The sequence below is a fragment of the Pseudoliparis swirei genome, chromosome 16 (assembly GCF_029220125.1).
Source record: "Pseudoliparis swirei isolate HS2019 ecotype Mariana Trench chromosome 16, NWPU_hadal_v1, whole genome shotgun sequence".
NCBI lineage: Eukaryota > Metazoa > Chordata > Actinopteri > Perciformes > Liparidae > Pseudoliparis > Pseudoliparis swirei.
In genome coordinates, this window is record NC_079403.1 from 8,361,469 (window position 1) to 8,379,327 (window position 17,859).

Below are 17,859 nucleotides of genomic sequence, written 5' to 3' on the forward strand. Positions count from 1 at the left end.
TTGTTTTCACGTTATTGCGACATATATGGAGACGCACATGAAGACGTAAACACACAATGTAGGCGAGTATACGCCGAGGGAAATAAAAAGGTCACCTTCTGAATAAAATATCCTCACCTCCTCCTCCTCCCCACTCTATCCTCAGCCCACTGAGCGGTCACCTATAGTTGGCCTATAGAGGGGTCTGCATTCGCTGCAGACTTCATGATTGCATGGTTGTTATCCCCTGCTCCTTCGCACCCTGCAGAGAGGCTTCGCAAACTTGCTTATCTGACAGCTCCTGACATTGTGGTGGTGGTAGTGGGGGGGTTTGGGGAATAGGGGGGAGGGTGTGGCGGAGGGGGGGGGGGTGGAATGGTTTGTATAGGAGAGAAAGAGACGGAGAAACCCAAGGGGAAAAGTACGGGCATCAACAAACAAGTCACTCCTGGAGCTCTCCACTTGCTAGAATTACCGCAGAGGGACGCAAACGTGTCTAGAATTGCGTCGGTGAATCTTTAACTTTCAAAACCCCTCGAAAAGTGGAGAACAAAAGAACCACCCGCTCTCTCAGAGGTGGAGTGAATCAGCCACTCATGCACAGGACAATGTTCAGTTGGGGAGAAAAAAAGAGTTCTGTATCGTGGTGTCGAATGCAGGCTAAACAAAAAAATGATTTTAACCTTGAATATGTTTAATAACTGTTTGTTTTTGAGTATTTTTTAACATCTGAAAAAGAAAAAGGAATAGCTGGTAATGCACTCGATCGCCAACGCTGTGTGGAATTGGTTCCCAGTTCAATTCCCATTTCTCTGCTAACAGAACAATGTCTCATTATGATCCATTACTTTTTGGTGCGTGTCACCTTGCAGTCACTTGGCCCTGCCACTGATTCCAGGTTAAGCTGTCAGCCACAAAGTAGCTTTGTGTGTGTGTGTGTGTGTGTGTGTGTTTGTGTTTGTGTATGCCCTTCTCATTTCCTCCATCCAGCGCGTCGGCCTGCAGATTGCTTTTGTTTGGTCTATTTCCGTGGCGATTTACTCCCCGAGTGAGAGAGCAGCCACGGACTGAGCTGAGATGAGGCATGGCTTTATCAGACCACCATTACACTTCACCTCCATTCCATTTGCACCTTATTATTCTCATCCCACCGCGAGGGCGCGTGCGTGCCCGTGTGTTTGTGTACTTTGTGTTATCATGTTTTACTTTGGGGCGTACGTGCACGCCGGAGAAAGAAGCTGAATGGGGGGGCGAAGAAAAAGAAAGACGAGGGAGGGGAAGGGAGAGAACGGCGCGTCCATAAGACACAGCCATTACACCTCATGCAGGTTTCATTTGCACCTTATTGTTTGTCTCATTGCTGGGGGGAAAAAGCAGGTGATTTACCAAGCCTGAAGAGGCAGCTGATCCCCTTTCCCCCGGCGCGGCTCTTTGTGTGTTTGTTTGTGTTTGTGCGCGTGTGTCTGTCTGCTGGCGTGTACATGTGCGCGCCGTACATCCGTTCAGACAACCGTGGTCGTGCTCGTGTGCAATGACCCATTCGCGGGTAGGAATTGTGGCGGTATCTCCCTCAAAGATTGCATTTTAATGGCTGAATAGCTGTGTGTGTGTGTGCGTATATGTGGAGCTCCAAACGTGACGCCCGGCCGCCTGTGTGTGTTTCTCCCCCAGCTCCCTCACTGCTGACCAGGGCTCAGACCTGATGGAGCGGCTGACGGAGAGGCTGAACCTCCACGCCGCGGACCTCACCCAGCTCTCGTATGTGCAAACACAAACATCCGCCTACATGCCCACGGCGGCACGAATAACGATCGTCCTTGCCGTTTAGAAAGCCACACATTGCATAAAGGATAATTGGCCATTTGAAACAGATTTATCTTGTGCCTTTGAGCTCGGCGAACAGAGTGAAGGTTGTCGAGAAGCTGCGAGCACTATGTGTGTGAAAGATGCCACGCTGCCAGACACTGATGGCGTTTGTTGTTTTTCTGACCTTTTAAAGTGTTTGACTTCTCGCAGGGAGAGAAATCAGGCCTAATTACCTCCAGACACACACTGATGTCTCTATTGTATTCAAAACACTGCCTCGCCACCATTGTCACCGTGCGCCTTGTCAAAAAGAGAGCAGTCAAGCCATCAAACGACTCTCGGTTAGAGGCAAAGGGAGGAAGAGAGAGAGAGAGTGAGGGAACCGGCAGTGAATCAAAAGCTGGAAGAAGAGAAAGTAGTCCAGCAGGAGGCGGTGAATATATTACAGTTTTTCTCGATTGCTTAAACACATTTTTTGAAAGCATGCCTCGTTTTCTCAAAACTCTAAACACAAATCCCAAAACCACTCACACAAAATGCAAAACCCTTTATATCTCCTGCAAAATGCAACTTTGCTTTCAAAACAGTGTTATGTCACCTCAAAAGGGTATTTTGTTTTCAAATGACAAACACAGCCCATCATATGAGAAGACATTCTCAGCATCGATAGAACACTGATGTGCTCAATGGAAAACACGACTATGCAATGGGAAAACACCAGAAGGCCTTATCCGGAGCATTATGCCTTTTCATGTCCAGTGTTACTGTACGCTTTCTCCTGTTGTAAAATATTGTAAATGTATAATGTTTTAACTCAAAATATAAAACAACACACAAATATACAACAAAAATGTTTCTTTCTTTTTTATATTTTTTTCACAGAACAAACAATAGAAAATAGACCACAACAGTCAACAAAAAAATAGAGAAAAGTGTAAATAAAAAAGCACAAAGAAAATACTCCTCTGCCTCTCTGGTCTCCTCTACCTTCCATGTTTTCATCCATTCTTCTTCAAATCAGGAGGTCACCTGTGGTCCTTATATTGCTAAAGCCTTGATTCCAAATTGCACAACAGCCGTGGAAATGGAAGTTTTGCCAATTGAATAGCAGTGCGTTCTGTCTGAACACGAGGTGTGGCATTGATGAAGTGTGCCAAGTAGAGAGGATGGTGTTTAGTGTTTTGAAGAAAGTGTGGTTAACAATTGAAATGTGTGTCTAAAGCAGATAATTGTGCTTATAGTTTAGCAGAATTGGTTTAGGGAGTTGGCACATGAGTTACAGGTTGTGGTCATTGTGTTATAAGTTCCAGTTTTTGTGTGTAATCAATTGAGAAAAACTGTAATGAGCGGACGCACTGTCCTTGAACCCGGGTTGGTTTGTTCTTGCACTGTGTGTCTGCTGTACATCTGGTGTCAGACCATGTAGGAGGAAGAGGAGATGTGTTCGCCGAAGATCTAACAAGCCTTTCAAGACGCTCCTGCAGGAGTAGTGAAATCTGGGTGGTTCAGTCATACCCGCAGCATACGAACACCAAAGCTGGTGCACTGCAGTCTGCGGGTCGACTGTTACTGTAGACACAGAGTTTTCTGGCTCGGATAAGAGCTACTGCGAAGGAAAACTGTCTGACAGTCCTCTATGTGTCTCGTGTTCAACACTCAACATACGGCGAGACCTCAAAATTCATGCAACCAATTAGACGTCCTGATCCACATCTTTAAATTAAAGCTTTTGATTTAGTTTCGGGGAGTAAGAACACCAGGACATGGCTGATTGAGCCGATCTCTTTATGCCACCTCTCATTTCATATCACTCAGAATCAACTCCTGGTGCATGTAAAGCATGTGTCTAGAAAAGCGCTTTGAATTTGAAGTATTATTATTATTAGAAGTATTATTATGTAATGATTGAGGCTGTTCTGTGGATATCCAGTGGTGGAAGAAGTATTTAATATACTTATTGTTTCATCTCTTTTCTTTTTTCTTTTGTGGTGGGGGTGAGGGGTGTTTTTCACAGTGCGAGAAAAGTGAATAACACAAAGTCACATACGACACGTGCCAAGGCAAAAGAGAAAGAACCAGAAAAAAAGGATAGAGTACAGTAATTAGTAATCAGCAGGAGTTACCTGGGTGAAATGGAATAGATGCATTTAGATGTGCGCATGTGTGCATATGGGAGTTGTGTGACAAAAGAAACAATTGCAAACAAATGGGGCATTAACTAAAATAACAATAACAGCACTAAGGGGACTGAAAGTGAAACTAATGTAGGCGCATCTAAGGAGTATCTCTAGCCTAACCCTGGGGACGGAGAGGCATTGGGGCAAGCAGCGTGGGACAGGATTGCTGGATCAGGCCAGATTTGTGTGTATTACTGAATTAATTAACTAATATGTTCTATTGTATCCATTAAAAAAAATAGTTTGGGGTTTTATTTATTCTTTGATCGGTTTGTTTTCCTCCTCGGTCTTTGCTTTCTCCTGCTTTAGACCATGCAGTCTCATCAGATGAGATATCTGTAAAAACTGAATCTTCAAAGTGACGCGTAGCTATCCCGTCAAATAATAGTGGACCTGAAAGAACAATACACTCCCCTTAGGTTTGAGTGTAAAATAGCATAAAATAAGAGCACTTAAGCACGATACTTGAGTAAATGTACTTTTTTCTACCATTGCATACATTCATGATCACAGTGTAAAAGCCACATAAGATGCCTGAGATGACATTGTATTACACCACCTTTTGATAACAGTATTCTATTCAGAAGACAACAAATGTCCTCTTTGTTGAACTTGTTTCTCGGCATTCTCTAATGAAAGCGCATTGGAGTAGAAATATCGAAGACGGGGGGACGTGACGCAAGCCCCATTGTGCCTCTCGCCGTGTGGCCTCGGCAGGTGAGTGTTTGAAAGCCTCCGTCTGAATATGAGTCGGCTCGAGTGTGAGAGCTGGGTCAGAGCACGGCGCCCTGCTTCGGGGTTCGCTCTCCCCTCTCGCGCTCTGACGAGCCCTGATAGGAAGGCTGAGGACGAAAGACTCAAATGTGACAACAGGCAGGCGGAGAAGAATTTCAGGCAGAGAGGAAGGGAAGAGGAGGCTGAAGGTTTTGATGATGTTGAGATTTCCAGACACTGAACACAATTACGTTTTGAGGCTCCTGCCACAGTAATCAGCGCAGAATAGTCCCCTTTTCAATAAAGATGTGGAATTGTAGTTTTGGATGATGATGTTCTCTGAGATAATATGTGCCTCTTTCAGATGACGTAAGTGTTTTTCTCACCAGAAACACTAGGGGGAGTGGGATACACACTCACAAGTCCATCCTCACACACAGTCTGTGCAGACACACACACACACATACACACACACACCCTGCCAATATCCCGCCAACCAGTCTGCACATATACACTCATCATGTCCCAGCAGCAGAGCGAATATATGAAGTCCAAGCTTACACATCCAATAACACGAGAGACGATGTGAAGTCCTCCAGAAAACGTAACTTCATCTCCCGACTGTGGCCCTGTTTTTGCCCCCAAGTACATTTAAATAAGGTTTGTGTGACTTGGAAAAAAAATCCAACAAAAATCACGTCAGTTCAATTTGAGATGCATCGAGCCCTTCAGGAAGAATACCTTCGGTCAGGAGAAGGCAGGCGGGGGTAAAGATTGCGGAAACATTGACATTTACGAGAGCAAACAGAGCCTAGGTGAAGGTATTAGAGAGGGACACATTTCTTTTAAAGCCGTGTATGTGTGTGAGTGTGTGTGATCATGTTCACAAATGCATCGTGCATGGTCGGGTCCGTCTGTCTGGCAGTATCGGCTCACAACTGCCCCCGGCGTAGCTGGTGTTGCTGCCTCTGTAGAGGGCTGAGTGATGGTGAGTGGGTCTGGGTCACAGCACTCTGGCAGTGTGATGAATCTGCCGTACAGTCTGCAGAAGTACACTCAAAATGTATAGACACACTTTCCAGGACTTAAGTGTTAAGACACGACGATGTGCTGTAATGACCGAGTGATTATATCTGATGGAAAGATGCCACAAGTACGGACATCTCAACTCTCCACGTGTGTTTATTATAGAAATAAAGGACCAAGTATCCATCTATTCATCCATCCCTCCATCAATATGTTGTGTTAGTCTATGTACAATATCTCGGAAGGCACTGGTTAAATATGATAACATGTAAATGATCAAACACGTTTCAGCTGGTATAATATATATTCTTTATACATATAAAATCATATTCCTCATATTTCAGCTCAATCTTTTGTTGCCCGCGACAGTTTTGGCTCACTACTCGTATCAGTGCCAATTCCAAGTGCAGCTGGCAGCTGTTTAAAAAAATAAATAAAAAGGAAAAGCTCTAAAAATCTATTTGCACGACCTGCTCAGCACCGAACGGCACCGTTTGCACGCTGGTGAACAGAGTTGAGCATTTAGCAGACAGATATTTCCCTCAGGAGCTGGTGGAGACCAAACACAGAACTAAGAGTGAGTGGATATGAAAAAGGAATCACGCAGGTTTAACAATGTATTATATATAATCTAGGGTTTTTCAAAAGTGCTGTAGTGATGTGTATTCTTGTAGCCACTGTTCCAAGAACCCATTCATTTCAATAAAATAGAAACTACTAGAAGAAACGTGTACATTTTCTATACAGATTTTTTTACATGTATTAAGTCTTTTCAGATCTACATAAACTGAAAATCAATGCACACTTGGGTTTTTATCGTGTTGGATTGTACATGTTAAACTGGCTTTCTGAATTAAAGGTATCTATAACCTTAAACACAGCAGCATGCTTTTCTGAAGTAAATGATTTTTAATGAGCCCAAATGTCTCTTGAAAGGTTTATACCAACCTGTTTTAAATAAAAATCCATTTGTTGAACACATTTTCCACAAATGAGTGTTATTATTGAGAAAGAAAGCAGCATCCTTCTGCACTAGAATCAAGTAAAATATAAATTGCTACTACAAGACTTTTAAAAACAATTTGATTTGTATTGGAGACTTTAAAAAGGACCCACCTCACTGAGAGACATTTGGGACTGAATAAAAGACTCAAAGTATTTGATCAGATGCACATTTTCATAGCGTCCGTCCGTCTCAGTGGCCCGTGAGGATTTCCCCACAACGTAAGAGCGATGCATCTGACTCCTGCATTGATCATTTAGCCTCTCATGCCATGTCTTCATCATCAGTGTCTTAGACATCTCTGATTTATTTTGATTTTGATCAAACTTGAGGAAAATCACAGCTCACTGCTGCACTCACATCATTCAGAACTGTGCTGATTGGCTCATTGGGGAACTACAATTACAGCTCAAAACAATGTGCCATACCAGTTACTGATTGGCTCAGACGGGGTCTTCATCATTCGCGTGGGATGACATGCTCATTGTACGCTTGTTTAAACCCGTTTTGAAAGAAAGCCCTCGCCAGGGAGCCATTATTTGTTCTTTTAAAAATACATCATTCAACGCCATCATTTGGGATTTTAAAAGGTTACAATAGTCACGGGTAAGGTTTTGTCTCTACACATTGCTTCAGAATACACAGTATTTCCTAACCACCGCAGGGAATTCTTACAAAGTCTGGTGGGGTTGTTAGATTTTATTTCATGGCCAACCTCAGGGACCTCAAACATTTATTCTGCCCCAGGGAGAGACGTCTGTAGCTGTCTCCTTACCAGACAGAGGAGATGGGAGGAACAGGAGGTACAGGCAGGTTACAGTAGGGGGAAGGAACACATGATGACTGCACATTGGTCTTTGGCCAAATTCAAAATTCGCCTAGAGACTGGAACCAGCTCTACACCTCCCAGCACCTCTAAAGCTCACATATTAACACATTTAATCTGCTCAAACACATGTAAAGTCAATAAATGGTTATTTTACGATGCACGGAACTATCTCTTGACCTGGAGCAGAACCTTCTTGAAGTCTGTGCTGGTTATCTTGTAACCTCAAACCGGGTCTACACAGCCCCCAGGAGCCTCATCCTCCGTGTGTGTCTCCTCAAGATGTGTTCAGGCACACTTTTGAGTGTAGCTCACCCGTGTTTTTCAGCAGTGCCCGACAAACAATCACTGTAGTCTTGCCGTAATTGAAACATGAAAAAAAGCTTTGGGTTGTGTTTACACTCCTATAATGTGAGTAGAAAACACGAGCGCGATGCGGCCTGTTCAGACAAGTGGCTTTGTGGACGTCACTGTGACTCCAAGGGTTGTTTCCACTCTAAAAGAGAGCCAACTCTTGCCTGCATTGCAGCTTCAGACATAACACACCAGATCATTGTATTGATCTTGACATCTAATTTCCCCAGATGTCAAACAATTCCTCTAAATACAACTGCTTATTTTACCATTTCTTTGCTGTTTATTCTGCAGTGTCTTGGGTCCAGCGTTGACTTTCAGAATTGGCCCCAACACCAAGAACGTGACCACTGCCGATCTGGTTCAAGTTGCAGGTAAGATCAGTTGAGATATATATACATAAATATATATATATATGTGCAATATCATTTTGTTCTTCTTCTATCACCTCATCAAATGATGATTGCTGTTGACGACCTTCGTTGCGATTCATCTCGTTTTCACTTGCCGCACCACTCGGCCCCCGTCAGAGCTTAAATGAGAACACAGATTAGCCTCTCCACATATCGTAGAGAGGACGGTGTTCATCTTGTTCTGACAAACCCCGTCCCAAAGAAGATTATCAACAGTGTGCAATGACTGATGACCATCAATTACACACCCACACTCACACACACTCACACACATACACATATACAGGACTGTCTCAGAAAATTAGAATATTGTGATAAAGTTCTTTATTTTCTGTAATGCAATTAAAAAAACAAAAATGTCATGCATTCTGGATTCATTACAAATCAACTGAAATATTGCAAGCCTTTTATTCTTTTAATATTGCTGATTATGGCTTACAGTTTAAGAAAACTCAAATATCCTATTTCTAAATATTAGAATATCATGAAAAAGTATACTAGTAGGGTATTAAACAAATCACTTGAATCGTCTAATTAACTCGAAACACCTGGAAACACATTTTCAAATGTTTGATTTTGTTTTGCTGTTATAAATCTTTTTTTTAACTTGGTCTGAGGAAATATTCAAATTTTATGAGATAGGATTTTAGAGTTTTCTTAAGCTGTAAGCCATAATCAGCAATATTAAAAGAATAAAAGGCTTGCAATATTTCAGTTGATTTGTAATGAATCCAGAATGCATGACATTTTTGTTTTTTTAATTGCATTACAGAAAATAAAGAACTTTATCACAATATTCTAATTTTCTGAGACAGTCCTGTATACGGTGTACAGGACAGTTTATTTGGACTTCTATTATGTCCAACCGGCTGAAAGGTTAAAACAGGTTTTCGCCAGCCAATCAGTTAGGGTGTGTGTGTGTGTATGTGTGTGTGTGTTGTTTGATGTAGACTGATGGAAAGCTGTCACCCACAGAAAAGTGTGTTGTAAGTATGCCTCCATCCCCCTGTTTATTGTCTGTCCTCCGATCTGCCCTTGGTATGAGTTGGTGTGTGTGTGTGTGTGTGTGTGTGATGTGTGGGTGTGATGTGTGTCGATGTCCTTGTTTTGGTCGGAAATGACTTTGAGAAGCCCGACAATACTCCCAACAGTCAATATCATCCACTATCACCCCGCTGGAATCAACATGGTGGTGTTGTTATTGGCTGAAATGTGTTGCTGCTCCAGTTTTTCTCCGCGGCGACATTTTTTGGCACCGACTGGTTTCCTATCAGGGATGTGCTGGATGATGGCTGATGATACAGATTTACCGCAAGAAAGGTCGGGCCGGGGGTTGAGCTTCGGTTCAGGGATTTCGAGTGTGAGCTTTTGTACATGTGTGTGTCTGTTGGATTACAGTGTGTATCTGTATTTATCCCTCGCCGTCATCCCACTTTTGCAATGTTTGTTGAACACACATTGCAGCCGAGGCAGATTTACCTCTCCTGCATGAGGTGTAATAATCGTACTGTACCATAACATCTGTTTTCTCTTTCTATTCTATCCGTTTTCCACTTCTTTCTCTTTTCTCTTTTTTCTTTTTCGACCTCCCGTCTTGTGCGACTGACTTTGATGAGGTGGCGTGTGGCGACAGCTAATGACAGGCATGAGCGGGGCTGAAATGTCAGACCAAATGTTAAGTCAACATGATCATCAGCCTGACCCGTGGGGATGAATTATGAATACGGCCCACCTGAATAGTGATTTGTGGAAAAGCTAAAGAAAGAGCTTATCAAACTACTTCAGGTGCATCGTTGTTGTCTTTAAATCCTGACTGACCGTGGGTTTCACCTCTGAAATGTATTAAAAATATAAAAATGGTGCTTGTCGACGGCAGAGTGGTTAAATCCTCTGTCTCTGGAGCGACATGTCTGCCCCCGCTGACCTGAGATCAAATCCTGCTTTATCTCCTGTGCCCCCCCTCCTACCTTCTTACCCTCTATTTCCACCACAGCGTGAAGTGGAGTGAACTTCCCACTTAAATCATTTTTCTAGCTATATTCCAACTCCAAATATGCACGCCAAACATTGGATTCAATACAACATGGCAACGGGACAGGGACGTCACAGTGGTGACAGGTTGTGGAGCATCGTTGTGGTTTAAGTGGAATCTGAAAATCAAACTGACACCAGCATGCAGCGGCCACCTGGGTAATCCTGGCTGACCATTGGCTTACGTGTGACCGTGCCTAAATGACGTGGCCTCTTAATGAACTCATCACAGCCCCCGCTGTACTCAACCTGCTGCTGGGAGCCTGCACAGCCTGCTTCATGGCAGCAATGACACCCCCAACATGTAGAATGCTGTAGAAGATTCAGCAAACACATTATTCTGTGTTTTAGATTCATAAGTTAGGAAGTAAGTAAGTGAGTTTATTTGAATTGCAGCTTTAAAGCTACTGAGTGATTCACAATGGAGGGGCTAAGTCCCGCCCCTTTCCGGTGGGCCACCATTGGACCTTAGTTCCGAAAACACGTGTATGGTAATCAACAGCGAGAGGCAAATAATTTTTTTATCCTGTTTAAATTGTGCCACATTTGATGTTTGTCGATTCAGAAGATAATTTTGCTCGTCAAGAAAGTCACGTGTATTATATAATATATATACAGGACTGTCTCCGAAAATTAGAATATTGTGATAAAGTTCTTTATTTTCTGTAATGCAATTAAAAAAACAAAAATGTCATGCATTCTGGATTCATTACAAATCAACTGAAATATTGCAAGCCTTTTATTCTTTTAATATTGCTGATTATGGCTTACAGCTTAAGAAAACTCTAAAATCCTATCTCATAAAATTTTAATATTTCCTCAGACCAAGTAAAAAAAAAGATTTATCACAGCTGAGTGTTTGTCAAGGCTCAGGAAACCCTTGCAGGTGTTTCGAGTTAATTAGACAATTCAAGTGATTTGTTTAATACCCTACTAGTATACTTTTTCATGATATTCTAATATTTAGAGATAGGATATTTGAGTTTTCTTAAGCTGTAAGCCATTATCAGCAATATTAAAAGAATAAAAGGCTTGCAATATTTCAGTTGATTTGTAATGAATCCAGAATGCATGACATTTTTGTTTTTTTAATTGCATTGCAGAAAATAAAGAACTTCATCACAATATTCTAATTTTCTGAGACAGTCCTGTATATACATATATTAAACTTTGACTGTACTCTGCAGCGCCTGTGCTGCATTCTGCTGTCCATCTATCTGCCCATCAGTTCTATTTGATGTGTTCAATGCTCCATTGAAAAGAATAGACAAAGAGACTCGGTTGAAAGGCATGGACAGTATAGAGGAGATTTGATAACTCATTGAAAAGCATCTTTTGGGCAGCAGGTTCTTAGCGGCTGAGTGGTGAAAGGCCTGCTGGGAGGTCTGACTGTATTAGTGGAGGTAGAGGCTCTTGTGTTCTGCTCAACTGGAAAACTGCAGGACAAAGACTCGCACTGCCTAATCCCTGCTCGGCTGCAAAACAAAAGAGAAAGCTGCTGCTTTATCAAAACTACAAGGCATTCTGTGGGTCTGTGTTTGTGTGTTTGTGGCCCGTGTGCGGATGTGTGCATGTTTGTGTGTGTGATTTTTTTTTTTTTTTTTGCAGCTGTGTTCATATTGTGCCAAGAAATGATTTATTCAATATTTGATGAAGTGGCAGCCGAGTTGTTAAGACCAATGTTGAAATGTGTTGCTTGGAACTCTCAGAACTTCTTTTTGTTGCCGTCGCGCTGCCTCTCCATCTCAATGTGATTCCTAAACATGTAAATCAAATTTGGTTGGGGTAAATTGGATCTGCCAGAGTTGCTTTTGCTCTCTGCAAAGCGACATTTTGTAGCTGATGATGGATTTGATCTACACCCTGTTTCCACATGTTTGTCCACTTCACAGTGAGTGGGTGGATTCATGCAGGAAGGGTGTTTTTGCTCCATCGAGTGTCTGTAATTATGTCCTGTCGTTAATTTTTAATTGACGATATGGATGTGTGATGATCAATCGTCATTCACAATTTCTTCTACTTCTAGTTAAACTGGTCTTTTATTGATCCCCAGGTTCTGTAAGTGTTTGATATTAATTGACGCCTGGTGACTCTACCAACCGGGGTCAAGAATGGCCGGGCCGAACTCTGTGATGGCCGAGTGTGTATGTTTGTGTTAAGAGAGGCTGGTGGGCGGTGGGTGGGAGCTGGATGAGGACACTCTTATTGTCTTGGCTGTCACGGCTGGATGACCCCGGAGGCCCTCTGAGGCCCCAAAGGCCCCAGAGGCCATGCCACAGCAATGAGTCCGCGGGCCCCCAGGCCGTGAGAACCCCGGCCCTGGTCAATGAGCGCTGGGAGCCTGGGGACCCTGGGAGCAACTGGCTGGGCCATCTGGAGCAGAGAGCAGAGACCCTGACACACGGCTGTCACCCGAGGGAGACACGCAGAGACGTGGACGGGGACAATGTCTGCTCCCTTGTTTCTGCCTCTGCTTCTGACACACACACACACGTGTAGGAAACAACCCTTGTGTATATTGGTGGCTGGGGCAGTAGGCATGTTTCCATCTCTATGTTGCTCACATTTTAAACCAAATGTATCCAATTCTGTCCTATCAATATCAGGAGCTACACAGATAAACAGAGGGAGGCGATTCACACAGATATAATGTTCTGTTGCGCTCTTGAGAAGAGAAGACGCTTCAGCGTCTTGGTCTTCATGTTCGTCACGGTTAGCTCAATAAATCTGTTTCCATTGCATTTTGGTTTTAAGGATACATCCACTTTTTTAAATTCAGCCAAGCTTGAAAAAGGCTTTTTCAACATAACTGTTTTCTACCGTGGATTTTTTAATGCACACATTAAAAATACGCATAAAAACAGTTAGATTATACGATCTTCATATCCATGAGGAAAGTGTTGCAGGCAGATGTGTTGTGTTGTTTTATCCTAAAAACAATCCTAAATATAACTATCTTCCTTTCTATGGTAAGCCATTTATTTCCGTCTGTTTGCCTGATTTCGTCTGTATTCTCTCTTCTCTATCGGAAGGCCTGATTCTCTCTGCTCTGCTCACAGGCACACACACACACACACACACACACCCTTGCAGACAACTCTAAAGTGAAAACACGGTAGCCGTGACTGCATAATGGTGCTATAGCTACCATTTGAGTGGTGAGTGGTCGTCTTTTCCAGCTGAGCAGATTAGCATAGATCTCCCACGCAGACAGAGTTGACCTTCACTCTGGCAAACACTTGTCAAAATGCCAACGATAATTACCTGCTCTCTCCGCAAACAGCAGAATGGTTTATCCACCTGCATCTCATGCGTGGAGGACGGCTCTGTAGTGCCGTGACGGCCCGTTTTTTTCGGACATACGCTGTTTGCAAAGTTAATATAAGCCTATGCGACACAGGTGTGTGTGTCCGCTTCCTGCTTTATATCGTAATATTTACCATTCGTAAGTCAGCAAGCGGCGAGAGGCTAAAGAAGCAAGTGTAAATAATAAATAAATAAATGTTGCCACCGCTTTCAATGTGCTCGCGTCGAGACGCAGCGTTCACGCGGCTGAAATGAAATGAGTTTAGTCGGCGTGGGTCGACGCGATCAGGAAACAAGTCAAGAAAGCCCGCTTGGTTTCCTTTCTCCCCTCTTCTAATGCAACAGAGCTCGGCGGTGTCGGATGCCTGATTGTCTGTGTGTTCGTGCTTCAACATCTGTATCAGTGAGCGCAGAGGTCAGAAAACAACCAGATTCCCCTCCCTCCCTCCCTCCCCCCCCCCTCCCTCTCCTCTCCCCCCCCTCTCTCCCTGGGCACTCTCCTCTCTCCTCATCACTGACTGCCCTCTCTGGTTGAGTGCTTGAATGTGCTCAGTTCGGTGATCAAAGTCTTCCTCAGTCTCTTCTCCTCCATCGCCCCTGGCTTTGTGCATGTGTGTGTGAGTGTGAGAAAGTGTGTGAAAGGGTGTGTGTGTGTGTGTGTGTGTGTGTCATCCGGCTACAAGCCTGGCTCTCAGTCGTCTAAACCGTCAGTCTCACTATCTTCTTTCAGTCTCTGTAGTACCCTGCCAGGCTCCCTTGCATCATCTGCCTGGCTGCTAGAGGGCACGCACTCACACACACACACACACACACACACAACAATATATATATATTCTCAAACATAAATGCACAAGGATGCTGATTCGATATGACACATCTAACTTTCCTGTCTTCCTTAATATTTATGCATTGTTAAATCTCAGAAACTTCTGCTGTCTGTTGCAATAGGTAAACCGCACAGTTTGTTTACTCCACACGTGTGTGTATGTGTGTGTGTGTGTGTGTGTTTGTGTTTGCTGCAGGATGCTAGATAACCAGAGTTGCATGAGTCGCAGTAAACCGCTGAATCTTGCAGCTTTGTTTTTGTCGAAACTTTCCGTCTCTACCGGGGCGTCAGATGTCTTTTTAATTCCAAGGTCACAATGCTTCATCCTCATTTTTTGTTTGTTTTCTATTTACTTCTCCTCCAGTGCCTCCAGGAAGAGAACATATCTCAAAAGGCAGCTTTTAAAAACAGGGCATTCTGGCATCTGGGAATCAGTCTAAAAAACATCTCGTCTTTATCCTCGTCCCCGGCCCGGAGGGTGAGCCGCTGACTCTTTGTGTCTCACAGTAAAAGGTGTCGTGTGGAAACGTTTGCGATTTTGTTGAGGAGCCAGGAACGTCCCAACCCGTGAATTAAGCTGTGTCTTACGCTCCCCTTTATTCTCTTCAGCCACGTTCTCCGTCGTGCCTCACTGTCACCCCTGCTCCTCGATGTCCTGCGGGGTCAGGGCTGCACTGCTCCGCTAAACATATTTACCGTGTCAACATTGCGGTTGCCGAGCAGTTAAAGACAGTAACAGGTGCCTGTCAACAGCCGGCCAGATCTCTAGTGCATTAAAGGATCTTTGCTGGAGACGAGGATTAGTGTCGCCTGGCATTGTTTGTTTGCTAATTCCATCTCCAAGGTATTTGTGGAAAATAGGCATGAATAATTGAAAGCGGTTTCTAGTGGACGAGACGAAGCTATCAGCGAACGGAGGGAGATTAATGAGCAGGGGGTGAAACGCAACGCAAATTGGAACAACGGTGCAACGTTTTACAGAGGCCCAGAAAGACCCTGAGTTCGTAAACACACATTTAATATGCATTGTTTCATTGGAGGAGGGGGGGGGGGGGCATTGAGATGTGAAAGACATGGATTAAGAAAGGAATAATATGTTTCCATGTGAAGTATCAACACTTGATGCTGTGGTATTAGAGTACGTTCTCTATTGCCAATACGTAGCAGTTTTCTATTAAATCAACATGTCTAGATGTGCTTTTATAGAAAATCCAACTTTCTGAAAAGGTTATGAATATCCTGTATGTATGCTGATGTCCACTGATGGATTAGTGATGGAGTTTATTGGGCACAGGCCCAGGGGCCCAAAGACTCAGGAGCCCTCTGGTCTTAACCTGCAAAATGTGACATCAAGAGACACAGACCAACCACAATGAGACAAAAAATAACACAAGGAAACTAGGGCTGTGAAACGATTAAAAAATTTTAATCGGGTTAATCACAGGTTTTTGTGGATTAATCATGATTAATCACATATTACCGATATTCTCGGTATATTTTGTGAGAACATAGAGATTTATGACAAAAGACGGATATATACATTTAAACATTCTTCTATACAATGGTGCTGCAACTCAGCAGTTATTTAGCAGTTTTCTTCCATATGGAACATTAATACATCTTCATCCTAAACAGAATGTTTAACCCTCCTGTTACCTTTCGGGTCAATTTGATCCCATTCAATGTTTAATGTCGATGTTCTTTGGGGTCAATTTGACCCCAGGCTGTTTTTCACTGTGTCAAACATATAAGAAATATCAACTTTTTTCTTTATTTAAAGGGCTATTTAGGTTGTCAACAAACAAACATAAAGTACCTCACACTTAAACTTGGGAAGCAATATTAATTCTAATAATTTTCTGGAGGTTTTAATTGCTGGGGTCAAATTGACCCCGAGGGTAAAATATGTTAGTAAATGTAAAGGTAACAGGAGGGTTAAACAGAACATTTTTCTCTTGTTTGTCAACCATTAACTCCACCATGATACAATCTAAAGGCCTCTAGTCTTCCTCTAGCAGCTGCTGAGGCAAACTGACTGTGTGGGTTTTCTTCATGAACTGGGCCGTGATGAAAGGGACGGCGGGACACCGCTGCAAAGCTGAAACCTCACCGCCCGGACACGGGACAGATTGACAAGTGACTTTTTTGCTCGGTCCCGATGCGCGCACGGAGCTCTGTGGCGCGCGAGACGGAGATCGATAAGTGTTAACGCAACGCGAAGAGACAGAAATGACATGCTGCTGTGGAGATACGATCAACAACAGACGTTTAGTTTAATAAAATAACAAAGACGTGCTATAGAGAACATGTCAGGGGGGCGGGCCAATCTTTTTAATGTCATGCGATCTACCAACACTACGCCGCGATCGACTGGCAGGTCGCGATCCAAGAATTGAGACCCCTGATCTACAGGAAGTAAAAGTCGCAACAAGGTTTCCGTAGGTGAACCTGCGGAAGGATCATTACCGATGAACAGCACGACCGTCTGCATGAGAGCGGACAGAGTTCAGATTGAAGTGACTTTTTTTTCGTCCCGACGACCAACAACAGAAGGATTGGAAGCTCATTCTGCGCATGCGTTAAAAAAAAACTAGTTAAATCTGTAATTTAATTAACTGAGTTAACGCGTTATTTTTCACAGCACTAAAGGAAACATAATATGACGACAAAGAGACACAAAATAACTTGAAGGGGCAAAGCAACCTGAATGGGACACAACAGGACCACAAAGAAACATAAAACAACGATAGAGATGCAAAATAAGTGCAAAAAGGGGAACAACAACCACAATGAAACATAAAACCACACCTCCAAATCCCTCACCCTGAACACAGGATCCCCCCAGGGTTGCGTCCTCAGCCCCCTACTGTACTCCCTGTACACACATGACTGTGTGGCCAGGTTCAACTCCAATACCATCATCAAGTTTGCGGATGACACAGTGGTGGTGGGCCTGATCTCCGACAACGACGAGAAGGCCTACCTGGAGGAAGTTGCTGATCTGTCACTCTGGTGCCAGGACAACAGCCTCATCATGAATGTCACCAAAACTAAGGAGCTGATTGTGGACTTTAGGAAGGTACAACAACAGAGGACGTACTCACCACTGGGGATTAACGGGACTACTGTGGAGAGGGTGAGCGGTATAAATACCTGGGAGTCCACATCACCGAAGATCTGACATGGTCAACAAACACAGACACTCTGGTGAGAAAGGCAAGGCAGCGCCTACCACCTCAGGCAGCTGAGGAAATTTAAAGTTTCCCAGAGGATCCTTCAGTCCTTCTACTCTGGAGCTGTAGAGAGCGTCCTGACAGGAAGCATCACAGCCTGGTTTGGCAACTGCTCCGCTCAGGACAGGAAGGCTCTGCAGAGAGTAGTGCGTTCGGCTGAGCGCA

The 17,859-nt window shown here is 43.6% G+C and overlaps 1 protein-coding gene across 1 annotated transcript in view; it reads left to right on the forward strand.

The window, feature by feature from the left end:
* Positions 1-17,859, forward strand: part of ptprn2 (protein tyrosine phosphatase receptor type N2) — a 124,352-nt gene that overhangs the window by 36,427 nt on the left and 70,066 nt on the right. The window contains exons 9-10 of the mRNA XM_056434407.1: positions 1,651-1,737; positions 8,180-8,259. Of these exons, the coding sequence (XP_056290382.1) occupies positions 1,651-1,737; positions 8,180-8,259 (167 nt within the window). The remainder of the gene's footprint in view (positions 1-1,650; positions 1,738-8,179; positions 8,260-17,859) is intronic.